Source organism: Euphorbia lathyris, chromosome 9, assembly GCF_963576675.1.
Source record: "Euphorbia lathyris chromosome 9, ddEupLath1.1, whole genome shotgun sequence".
Classification (NCBI taxonomy): domain Eukaryota; kingdom Viridiplantae; phylum Streptophyta; class Magnoliopsida; order Malpighiales; family Euphorbiaceae; genus Euphorbia; species Euphorbia lathyris.
In genome coordinates, this window is record NC_088918.1 from 75,282,203 (window position 1) to 75,295,366 (window position 13,164).

General features: G+C 38.4%; 1 protein-coding gene across 1 annotated transcript; it reads left to right on the forward strand.

Moving 5' to 3' along the window:
* Positions 1–541: 541 nt before the first annotated feature.
* Positions 542–5,828, forward strand: LOC136205348 (ALA-interacting subunit 3). Its single transcript, XM_065995894.1, has 8 exons — positions 542–968; positions 1,078–1,136; positions 1,229–1,303; positions 1,391–1,504; positions 1,710–1,780; positions 2,224–2,524; positions 4,158–4,447; positions 5,545–5,828. Exons 1-8 carry the CDS (start codon positions 881–883, stop codon positions 5,597–5,599), a joined length of 1,053 nt encoding a protein of 350 aa, XP_065851966.1. The 5' UTR covers positions 542–880; the 3' UTR covers positions 5,600–5,828.
* Positions 5,829–13,164: the final 7,336 nt, after the last annotated feature.

A 13,164-nucleotide genomic window follows, 5' to 3' on the forward strand; every position in this document is an offset into this window, starting at 1 on the left:
AATAGGGACAAGATAATAAAATAGACTCATGGTTTTTGAGGAAGTATCAATTTAGGCTCCACGTATAAAATAACACTAATACATGCTTAACATTTAAAAAAGGGTACCAGTTTAGCCATCGATAACAGAACGAGACACGTCATTGATATTACCCCTGACAGGGGTAATATCAATGACGTGTCTCGTTCCGTTATCGTCGAGACCTAAATTAATACCTTCTTTTAAACATTAAACGCATATTTATGCTATTTTATAGGTGGACTTAAAATGATAGATTCCCAAAAACTAAAGGGTTATTTTAATACATTGTCCCATTAAAGTATAAATGAATAATAAAATTCGTATTGTCAATTTTTTTTTTGAGAGATAAATGAAACTAAATAAAAACAAAAACAAAAAACAAACTGCCACCATGATTAAATTAAAAGATCAAGTACCAGTCAAATAAATATAGCGTGTGTTCATTTTTAAAGAATTTGCAATTATAGTATTGGGCGTCTTGGTTTGACCGCTGAGTCTTTTGATTGATTTTTCTTGTTAATAAGAAATTTCAATCTTTCTTGACGTCTTCTAGATAAACAGTGTAGAGAGAGAGAGAGAGAGAGTTGAAGAAGCTCGTAACAATGGCTGGGGTAGGCCGTCTAGAGAGAGAAATACGAGAAGAAGAAACATCCTCTACTCTTTCCAAAGTCAATAGTCTATAAATCTTTTTCTATTCATCCCATCTTCTCTTAAAACGGTCTCTTCTCCTTCTTCTTCTTCCATTAATCTTTCCGATCTCCGCCTCCTCTCTTTCTCTGACTTCTCTCTTTGCTTGTTTCTGTGAGAATCGGAGGATAAGAAGAACTGATACTCTCTTTTCAACTTCAACTGTTTTCCGATGAGTAACAATACGGCGTCGTCAAGCGCAGCCGCTAACGGATCGGCTGATTCTGCTGCTCCTAGAAGAAATTCTAAAAGACCTAAATGTGATTTTTCTTTTCTTCACTCTGAATTTAATTATGATTTGATTTCTGAGCAATTAGATTTAATTAGTTCGGGAAGTAGTAATTTAGTTGTTTTCTTCTCTTGTTTCAGATTCGAAGTTTACCCAACAAGAACTTCCGGCTTGTAAGCCAATTCTCACACCTGGATGGGTAAATTTTTGTACTAATTTGATTTTCTTGTTTATAATTTGGTCAACGGAAATCATGTTACTGAATCATCAAGTTTGAATCCTTATATGCAGGTGATTTCTGCTTTTCTGCTTGTTAGTGTTATCTTCATTCCTATTGGAATTGTTTCTTTGTTTGCATCCCAAGATGTAAGTTAGCTTGAATTTGACCTAATTCTTGTGTTCTTTATTCTGTTTCTCTTGTAATTGATTTTAGGTTTCCTATTGCTTTACCAGGTTGTTGAAATCATTGACCGTTATGAGACTGAGTGTATCCCTCCTCAAAATAGGACTGATAAGGTTGGATATATTCAAAGCTCTGCAGACAAAACATGCAACCGAACAATTAGAGTAAGGAGCCTCTGAATAATAAGCTTCAATTCTGTTTGCAAAAAAATTATATAATGGAACTGGTTTTTTGAGTTTTGTTTGACTTTTTAGCCTTTTCAATTGTTTTATCTCCCGTTATTGTGTAATAATCAATATTGGCAACCATGATTCATGGCTACTTTATTGCCCAACTGATCCCCTTTCTTTACTATCTTATCCTGTTCAGGTTACAAAGCATATGAAGAAACCTATTTATGTTTATTATCAGCTTGACAACTTCTACCAGAACCATCGTAGGTATGTTGGCAACTGTTACGGTATCTTCTATCGCTGTCTAATTTTAAAGGGTTTTAAGGACCTATGTAAGGATTTTTGGAACTGTGGGTTTACTTGTTCGCAACTATTTGGGCATAAATATTTAAGAGCATCAAACTGTAGAAAAGGAGGTGCTCCGCAGAATTTTTGTGATCATGTGGTGCTAGATATTTAGTAAGACTTAGGTTGTTATTTTCGTACTAAAATAGATTCTTTTGAGGATCCTTTTTCATGATTAATTCATGTTTGGAATAGCTGCAGCCTTTTATGTTGAAAACCAATTCCATTTGTCTCAAATTTCTGAATAAATTGATACCTTAATTTAATTGGAATCTTATAAAATGGGCGAGTGGTGGTTGAAAGGAAGTTACAATCTTATTTAATTTGGTTTTATGGTAACATGGTGATGATTGTTAATAATTCAGGTATGTGAAGAGCCGAAGTGATCAGCAATTGAGAAGTCTTAGTGGTGAGAATGACACAGATGCTTGTAAGCCTGAAAATACAAATGGGGGGAACGCTGCAATTGTACCTTGTGGTCTAATAGCTTGGAGCTTGTTTAATGATACCTATAGCTTCTCTCGCAATAACACAGAAATACAAGTGAATAAGAAAGATATCTCATGGAAGAGTGACAGGGAGCACAAGTTTGGTAGTGATGTCTTTCCTAAGAACTTCCAGACTGGAGGTCTCATAGGTGGTAAAAGTCTTAATGAATCCATACCAGTAAGTCTCTGAATCCTTCTCAGCTATGCATTTTTCATTGTGCATTATGGGGCCATGTAACTAAATTGAGGATTTATAAACAGTGGTCTATAGAAGTTAATGCTTTTGAGTTACCTAGGGATGTTCTTTTATATGCATAATCATAAGCAGCCACCATCTAACCATTGTTGGAAATTGATTTTGTTCTAGACTTTGGAACTTCTTACCACTTGTTCATCGGTTATCATGAAATCTAGATGCTAAAATTAAAAACTTGACTTTGTCGATACTTGATTCTTTCCTTACCCAAGTAAAAAGGCCATCTTACATAGTGATTAAATTGGGGCCTGTCCCTTAGCAGCCAAACAAGTCTGATTTGATAACTGTAACACTAATTATGATATTTGCCAGACTATTAAATGGGGATCGAAGGAAAGATATTGTGCTTTTCATCCCCCGTGTCGTTGGCTCAGTTATTTTTGTGTTTAGTTTTTCCATGATTGTTAGGCATAGGTGTCAAATTGAGATTCGACTTGTGAATCGAAATCCACATTTTGTGAATCGTGACTTGTGAATCGAATCGAATAGTAAGATTCAGTTCAAATTCATAATATTATAAAAAATAAAATTTTTACCATGTTGAACTCAAAATTCAACATATTATAAAATATTAGTTTAGAAATGTAATTTTAATGTCAAAAAAGAAATCACATCAACCAAGTACTTGCAATTCAAATCTATTGCAACTGCAATCTTAATAAAACTAATTCACAAATCGGACTCTGTTTAATAACTTAGTGGAGATGGAGAATTTGAGTTATCATTCTTTTTTTCCTTGTTGTCAACTTGATAATGATGAAACTAGTTTGAGTTGATTACTTGATAAATAACAATCGGATTAGAGGATAGTGGATTTAGTAGTTAGTGTTGTTGAAGTTTTTGATGAAACGTGATGAAGATCCGACTTAAAATACAGCTGAATCGAATCGAATTGTATGATTCACGTTCAAGTTTGGATCGTAAGATTCTGTTACAACTTACAATTAGATTCACGCCATAGATTCGGCTCGTAATAGAGCTGAATCGAATTCGAATCATGAATCGTAAGATTCTAACAACAGTGTTGTTAGGTATCTTGAACATGACAGTGGTGGTGCCACTTCCCCTATTATTTTTCTGAAAAATGATCATTCACGCCATAGATTCGGCTCGTAATAGAGCTGAATCGAATTCGAATCATGAATCGTAAGATTCTAACAACAGTGTTGTTAGGTATCTTGAACATGACAGTGGTGGTGCCACTTCCCCTATTATTTTTCTGAAAAATGATCAGTTCACACAATGTACTTATCTAGCTCTTGCCCGCTCCTTTCAAATTCTTTTATTTTGTTGATGTTATTGATCCACTGGGTAGGATTGAATTTGTTTATGATGCCTTCACGTTTTGAGTTTCAAACTAAAAAATGACAGTAGAGCCATACCATAAAAGTGTAAATTTCATTATCCCTGAATTTTCATGCTACGTTCTGTCATTTCTTGAATTTTATTTAGCTCTAATTTAACCTATTCATGGCCCCCATCAAAACTCAAGTCAAATTGTTGTTTTGAACAACTGGCACGTAGCTGATACGGTTGAATTTGTTTTGTGTAACAGTTAAGTCAACAGGAGGATCTTATTGTTTGGATGCGAACAGCAGCTCTGCCAACTTTTAGAAAGTTGTATGGCAAAATAGAGGTGGATCTACAACCCAATGATACAATAACAGTGAGACTGGACAACAACTATAATACGTACAGTTTCAATGGCAAGAAGAAACTGGTGCTTTCAACAACAAGCTGGCTTGGTGGAAAGAATGACTTTCTTGGAATAGCTTATCTTGCCGTTGGGGGATTATGCTTCTTCCTGGCAATGTGCTTCACTCTTGTATATCTCATCAAGCCTAGGTAATATTCTTCATCATTTTTCCTCAACTTAATCTTTATTTCAATCCTAAATCAGCAAGGCTGTTAAAAGTCACACTATCTGAATTCCCAATTTAGGATGAGGATATTGCATGTGTATATTAGGAAAATAGGGACAAGACAAATTTGTCCAAAAAATATTGAGAGTGGACAATATATAACCTTTAACATACAAAAAGGTGCAATTTTACTCCTATCATGCAAACTCTTGCTCAATGTGCTGCTTCAATCAAATACTGGTGAAAATTGCTGATGGAAGCCAAAATCTGCCGGTATTTTATCAATAGATTTCTGAAGTAATCCATTGAAAAAGGTGTAATTTGTCAAAAGATTGGGGGTAAAACTGCACCATTTTCATAGGTTAGGGTTGCTTACCCCCAATAATGGTGGGGGCAATATGATTTAGAGAAGGGATTAGCAAAACAAAACTGATAGTGTTTGATGATAAAGATGGAGGAATTCCTGAAGTAGGCTGTTTGGTAGGCCTAAGACATATATAACCCCTCCAAGTTGGCCATAAAAGCCAATTGCCCCCCTCCTCCCAATCTTGAAAATGACCTATTAACTTAAACTCACTTAAAGTGATCTATTGTCGCCTTGAACTTACTTATAGCTGGTCACTTAAATTTGCTTAAACTGGCCTATTGATCTCATGAACTTGTCCAAATCTTCATTTACTCTGTCATGTAGGATTTAGGGGGTTAATCATGTCATTTTAAATAACTAACTTCAATGGGTAAGCAGTCGTTTTCAAAGTTCGAGAAGTCATTAGACTTTTCTAGACAAGTACATGGGGCCAGAAATGTATTAGGTCCATTTGGTATCTACCAAACTTTGAGTTTAGGGGTCATCATGCTGGGTATTAACTGTCCTATATGTTTTTGAGTTGTCAACTTGTCATGATCTGAAACAATCATGTGATGTGCTTTTTCAATTCTAGGTTCTGTCATGTCGTTTTATCTACAGCTACTAAATGTTTGTTATATTTGGGTCAAATTTAAACATATTTTGGAGGAATTTGTAGCATGAATATGGTGAGTAACTAGTTTCTGACTGTTTTAACTGCAATGTCATATCAGGCGGCTCGGAGATCCTTCTTATTTATCGTGGAACAGAGTACCTGGTGGCCGCTAAACACACACATAGAAACTAAAAAATGTTGATGTAATTTTATGTATTAATCATATAATGTAGTTTCAAAGTTCAGGTTTGGAATTTGTTTATTTTATTTTTAATTTTGAGCTGGATTGGTATCCGTTTCTTTTTCCTCTGTAACTATAGGATTTGAATTTGCTTACTTTTGTGAATGTGAGACATTTAGCTAATCAATGTATAATACAAATTCGAATGCCGTTATTGCCCATTGTTTGATGTTTGAATAACTGGTAATTATTGTTGAGGGTTTTGCTTTCGTTATGGCGGTTTCATACCATTATAAGGGGTGGCTATTCCGGTAATCATGCAACTCCTACTGCAATAATTATAATTTTTATGTGATGATCCCTACTGCAATAATTGTAGTTTTGAAGGAATAAGAATAAATATGGAAAATATTTACAAAGTTTTCTAACGGTCCATTTGTTTTAGAAGGCAAAGGTGTATAAAAAGGAGCAAATGTTCCTTAAGATTTCCTATTTGGTGCTTAGAGAAGGAATGTCAAATTTCCAATTTGGTGCTTAGAGAAGGAATGTCAAGTTTAGCATTTCAATTATCTTTTTTTTTTTTTTTTTGACCTAATGCTCCTCTAGCCCCCTTAACTTGTTCAAATTGATCATTTTACTCCTTCAACTCATCGAATGTCCTATTTACCCCTTTTAACTCTATAGAAATGGTATTTTCCACCCCCCTTAACTCGTCCAAATTAGTAATTTTATCCCTCCTCAACTCATCGAATGTCCTATTTACTCATTTAACTCCATAAAAGTGGCATTTCTCACCCCTTATGATCATATTTACCACCCTTAACTCCATAAAAGTGGTATTTCTTACCTCTTTATAGTGTTAAATTAATAACACTTATTCAAATGAGTTTGAAAATATATATTTTTAATATCAACTGTTATTTTGTTTTAATTTGATAATTATATTGATCCTTCATATGTTTATTATAATCATATTGTATTACAATAATTAGATAATCAAAATTTAACTAGCAAAAAAAGTTGAAAAGAGAAAGAATGAATAAAAGATACAAATAACAAGAACATTTTTTTTTGATAAAAGAAAGAACATTAATATAAACAAGTTAAAGACATTATATGTAGGAAAATGTACCAAAATAGGCCTATGATTTTGGGAAAGTATCAATTTAGGTTCCACGTACAAAATAGCACCAATGTAGGTTTAACGTTTAAAAAAATGTATCAATTTAGGCCTCGATGACGGATTGTAAGGGGTGAGAAATACCACTTTTATGAAGTTAAAGGGGTAAATAAGACATTCTATGAGTTGGGGAGGGGGTAAATGGACAAGTTGAGGGGTGAGAAATACCACTTTTATGGAGTTAAGGGGGTAAATATGATATTTTATGAGTTGGGGGGATAAATGGACAAGTTGAGGGGGTGAGAAATACCATTTTTATGGAGTTAAGGGGGTAAATAGGACATTCGATAAGTTGAGGGGGGTAAAATGATAAATTTAAACAAGTTAAAGGGGCTGGAGGAGTATTAAGCCTTTTTTTTTTTTTTGCCAATTTAACTTCTTTCTTATCAATATCTACATCACTTACCATATAATTTGTATCTCTATAACATAATTTGTATCTCGGATTAAGAATAAACAATTTGCATGAGCATATATGTATCTTTGTAGTTTTTTCTTGGATCTTGTATTCGTTTTTGCATGTACTTGTGTGTAGACCTGTTCATGGGCTGGGCCGGGCCTAATCGGGTTTCTCATATATTTATATTGTCCAAGCCCAGCCCAGCCCATAGTATATTCACATCGGGTTCGGGCCGGGCTGGGTTGGGTTAAAAATATGAATTCCCAAGCCCAACCTGGCCCGTCCAACTAATATATATATTTAAAAAATTAAAAAAAAATTAATTATAATTCTAACACGTAAAATTACAACTAAATTTAGTGTACTGGTCAAACATTAAGTTATATTTGTAAGTTTCAACTTTAACAAAATCAAAGCTTTACCTTCAAAAAAAAAAAAATCAAAGTTTTAATATTATAAAATTAAGAAACAGTTACTTTCAAAAGAAAAAAGAAACAGTTCATAATATATTTTTTTAAGTGATAATATACATTCTTCTAAACTATTATACATATATAATGTGTATTAAATTTCAATTGGTTATTAGACAATTGATTAGAAGAAATGAACAATTGTAATTGTTACCCCAAAATTAAAAAATCATATATATATATAATATATGATTTGGATATGAACTAGGGCCTCAAGGTCCAGGAGGGTCCAAGGCCCAAGCGCCCTCTATAAGTACGCAGCTCATCTAGGAAGTCAGGGCGGGTAACTCTTTCTAACTCTCACACAATTGATTAATTGACGCTCTTGAACTACTAACTATCTTGATCATCGGAGTATCCGCGGGGACCCTTCCCGGCGCAGGGACGAACGACCAGGCAGCCAGTTCACATCAGCAAAGGCTCGGGTCACAGTATTCGCATTCCCAGATTATTTGGTGCGGTGATCGTGGACTACAAGTGACTTCAGAGCTTCAAACAAAATGCAGACCCCTAATGACTCGGCACCAACCGTAGTACCCGAGGCAGGAGCAACCAGCTCCATGACGCACGCCGGAGGCGCGATCCCGAACCTTCCAATCTCCCCCAGAAACCTTGGGCCTTTGATGGAGGAGGTAAGCCTTGAAGAAGAGGAGACCGTCAACACCACTCAACTCCTCAGCGCAATCCAAGGTTTTCAAACGACCCAGGCCGTACACACGGCGGCACAGATGAAGATCATAGACCAGCAAAGAAGCCTGTAGGAGGAGAACGCCAAAATCTGGCAGTACCTTAAAGAGGCGGCAGAAATGCAGAAAGAGGGAACTTTGCCAGAGCAGGCCGCAGGGCCGGTGGTCATCGCGGGAAGAGGGGCCGGGGCCGTTGCGACCAGTGAGGGCGAGGAGCGGCGAGAGGGGACTACAGTCGCGAATAGCGAAGAGTTGTTGGAGCTGAAGATTCAACGTTTTCTCGACAAAAGGGCCCTCGGGGGCGTAATGGGAGGAAGCATCACCTCCAGCAAAACACCACTGGTGCAAAGGATCATCGAGACGAGGTTCCCACGCGACTGGAAGCTCCTCGATTAACCCAATATTCAGGGACCGAGGATCCCAACGACCATGTGGCATCGTTCATGAGCACCATCAATTTATACTCAAAGGATGAGGACATCATGTGCAAGGTCTTCCCTACCACCCTCTCATCCAGCGCGCAGGAATGGTATCGGGGACTTGCCTCGGAATCAATTGATTCTTTTGATCTCCTAAAGGATCTTTTCCTCTCCCGGTTTGCCGCAGCGGCAAAGGTCAGAAAGATCAGTTCGGACCTCAACGGGCTCAAGCAGCGAACAATCGAGCCTCTGCGCAATTTCCTCTCAAGGTTTCATCATATGGCCTCACAAGTTAAAGGCCTCAACCTGGAGGTGGCCCACGACGCCTTGGCGAAAGGGACCACTTGCGAGCCTCTAAAGCAGAAATGTTTCCGAAAGATGCCAAGATCTTTCGAAGAGCTGATGACCATGGCACAGACATTTGTCAGATACGATGACTGTGACCGGCCCGCTGGCTACGAAGAGACAGAAAAGGACAAGGCCAAAGGCGACGCACACAGGCAGGATAGAGGCAGGCCGAACCCGGAGCCGCGTGAGGAGGCCCGAGTCCGTAAGGAGGCTCCGATGCCTTTTTCGGCCCGAGCAGAGCGCGCCAACCCGGAGCGCTGGGGGGATCGATCCCGGGGCAAGGAGGTGCATTACACCATTCAGAATCAACCTCGCCGATTCACACAGCAGGTTCCGGCCGGCGACAAGGGCAAAACCCGGGCAGAAAAGGAATACTGCAAGTATCACAAATCCTCCGGACATTCCACGGAGAACTGCTATCAACTACAGAAGGAGATCGAGCGGATCACAGAGCAGGGTGCGCCACCAAAGGCGAGCAGGCAAAGGGAGCAAAGCCCGAAGCAGCGGGAAGCGGGGCGAGCAGAGGAGCCAAAGAGGCCAAGGTACCATGGGGAAATACACGTCATAAGGGAAGGACCACCAGCACTTTCCGCACCACCCGAGAGCTCCCGTAAAAGGAAGGCGATCGGACAGACACTAACGGTGCAACCTCCACTCCGTACTATCCATTCAGAGGCTCTTGTTGTCACCATTAGCATCGCAGGTTTTAAGACACACCGAGTGCTAGTGGACACAGGGAGTTCGGTGAACTTGCTCACCTGGGCAGCACTCCGCGCAATGAAAAATACTCGCACTGCCCTCCGGGCCGGGACTTTCCCTCTGGTTGGCCTCTCAGAAATCGAAGTGCCGGTAAAAGGAGTTATCACACTACCAACTATCTTCACCGAAGGGGTCGAGGAAATCGAAGATACCGCAGAATGGGTGGTGGTCGATATCCCCCTGGCTTATAATGCCATCATCGGAAGGCCTCTTTGGCCGCCCTAAGGGCCACGGTGGATATCTCCGGACTAAGCTTGACTTTGCCCCTTCCGCGTGGAAAGATCACCATCCAGGGAGATCGTATGCTGGCCAAAAGACTGCAATGGGAGGCGACCCAGCCTCAAACAGCGCTCTACCTGGAGGATGGTCTGATGGACATGAGGGGTTACAATCCCGTGCCCATTGAGCCAGTCGATGACTGTATCCTCGGGGATAACAAGATAGTGAAAATGGGAACGAAACTCGCTTCCCCATTGGCCGAAGAGATCAAGGCTGTCCTAACAGAGCATTCAGATGTGTTCGCCTGGTGCACCGAGGACATCACGAGGGTCGCACCAGAAGCAATACACAAGCTGAGCATCGACCCCTTTGTCGAACCAGTGAAGCAAAGGATGTGAGTGCAGGCGAAGGACAAGCAGGTGGCAGTAAAAGCAGAGATTGACAAACTTCTAGCTGTAAAGTTTATCCGTGAGGTTAACTATCCGGACTGGCTTTCTAACGTTGTACTTGTAAAGAAAGCCAGCGGAAAGTACCGCATGTGTGTAGATTTTACGAATGTCAATAAAGCTTGCTGTTAGACAAGGTGTCGAATGGCCTCGCCCGGGCGGACCGGGGGGTGGACACCTCATGGCGACGTAAGCGGTGATTGGCGCCGAAAGCAACCAATCGTGGAATCAAGCTGCTCGGCAGGACCGGAGCTCGGAGTATGGAAGAGTCGCCACCCACGAATGGGAAAATGAACACCGATCCCTTGCGGGAGACCGGTGAGGGTTCGGGAAACTTAGGTACGAGCCGAGAAGGCTAGCTCCTTTCCGGAGAAAGGCTACTAGGCACCCCGACATCTCCCGGTTATGAACCACCGGCCTCCTACTCAGCGTGTTAGGCGATAATGGACTAATTGCATATTTCTTTAAGTTTAAAATTCATTTGAAACATTTTCTTTCTCGTTTTGAAAACCGTTTTGAGCATATATTATTAAAAGGCATTTTAGTAAAGAATCACCCATTTACATAAATTCAAAATACATAGGAGAGAGAGGGGGAGAAGGAAGAATTGATTTATTCACAGTATGATTTATACTTTATATTATACACTAACTCTAAGCTAATCTCATTCCCCAAAAACGAGTTTATTTACATGGTTCGTACCTTAATCGCCGTTGAAACGATTTAGGTACGTTTCAAAACCCCGTTAATGATGTTCCCTCGAACCGCCGTCGGAACGACTCGAGCGTTTGAAAACATTGAGCAAACCATTTTAATCTAAAAACGTGATTAAGCATACAAGTCAATTTATTTTGTACAAAATCATTTAATTAGGAAACGATTCAAAACTCTATTATTTACAAATAGAAAACGATTTTAATTACAAGGTTCGCTTAATCCGCCGTTGGAACGAATTAAGGTTTCAACACGTGATATTTTAGAAACGATTTAAAATGACAAAAATCTTTTATTTGTACTTGAAGAATATCTAGAAAAACTTTTAATTTAAACAAACAACTTGAAATCTCTTTTTTATCTTTTGTTTTCCCTTTTTCACTCGATTATCCTTTATGCAAATAAAATGGCAACGAATAATGAATTAAACCTCAAATTCACCCTCATCAAATACATTTGAAAGAGTATATATATAAGTAGGAAAATAGAGTAAATATACATAGATATACATATGTACAAAAAGTGAGTAATAATACCCACCAAAATAAAATAGAGAAAATAATACCCATTAATAAGTAAAAAAATAGTGATGAAAATACTATTAGGTATAATATGTTCTTATTCTAACTAAAAACATGTAAAGGAAATGAATAAAGTTCATAAACAAGAAAATAGAATTTACCCCCCCCCCCCCTCCAAAAAAAATGGTTTATGATGAATATGTATAGAAAATACCCCTAATAACCCCAAAATGACAAATACATATAGTTTAAATGAATTAAATGGCAAAATCTATATATATATATATATACATATAATTTTATTAAATCAAATTAAATGAAAGCAATGTATAAACACATTGAGTAATATATATACAAAATATTTAAAAATAGCTTGAAAGTAAATATTACATAACTATACTTATATATATAAAGGACCTAATGCCTAAAAGTTGAGAAAGGATGACCACAACAGCATTTTTTACATTCCAACAGCTTTACCGACGGAAAATCCGTCGGTAAACAGCCTTTAGTGACAGAAAACGAGAAATTACAGACTTAGTCCAAGAGTTTCCAGATTTATTCAAAAGCTTTATATTAGATCTATTCTATCGTTTTGGATCCCCGAACTACCAAAATTGGATCATAGTCTATAACGGAGATCCCTAAAACGACGTTTTATTTTTAAAACATTATTTAGAAATATTTTGAAAAACTTATAATTACAACGTTTTTAATTCCCGAACTACCTTTGAATCGGATCAAGGTTCGTATTAGGATATTAAAACGAGGTTTTTATTTCAAAACAAAACCGAACGTTTATTTAATACGTGACGAAAATTAAATAAATACGGAATAATAAATAAAACGTGATAAATAAAAGATTAAATAAATAAAAACTATAACATAAAAATAAATAAAGAAAAATAATTTAAATAAAATAAAACGAGTCTAGTCCTCGGATAATACCTCAAGATCGGTATCTGACAGTCGAAGTCGGTTGATTCCACGAGTTGTGATTTTCCGGCGTTTTTTGTGTTTTTGATAAAATATTCAACTTTGGAAAATTTGAATTTTTTTGGGAAAAAAAATATTTTCTCCAAAAAATTGACTTTCTCTCTCTAAAAATGTCTAGAGTGAGAAAGCTCCAAAAATTCCCTCCCCTTTTTTGCATGGGGATCCGTGCCTTATATAGGCACGGATCTCGGAATCTTTGGGCGACGCCCGGCTAAAGTTGGGCGTCGCCCAAAGTAGGTTGGGCGAACGCCCAACATGCGTTGGGCGTTCGCCCAACAAAAGTTGGGCGTCCGCCCAACCCCGTTGGGCGTTCGCCCAACGTCGTTGGGCGCTCGCCTAGAGGCCGCCGGGCGTGCGCGCTCAGCGGCCGTCGGGCGTGCGCCCCGTGCTGTCGGGCGC

Coding starts and splice junctions, on each gene's coding strand:
- LOC136205348 (XM_065995894.1), top strand. CDS start 881: ATGAGTAACAATACGGCGTCGTCAAGCGCAGCCGCTAACGGATCGGCT. Junction 1,137..1,228: donor CAATTCTCACACCTGGATGG/GTAAATTTTTGT, acceptor CCTTATATGCAG/GTGATTTCTGCTTTTCTGCT. Junction 2,525..4,157: donor GTCTTAATGAATCCATACCA/GTAAGTCTCTGA, acceptor TTTGTGTAACAG/TTAAGTCAACAGGAGGATCT.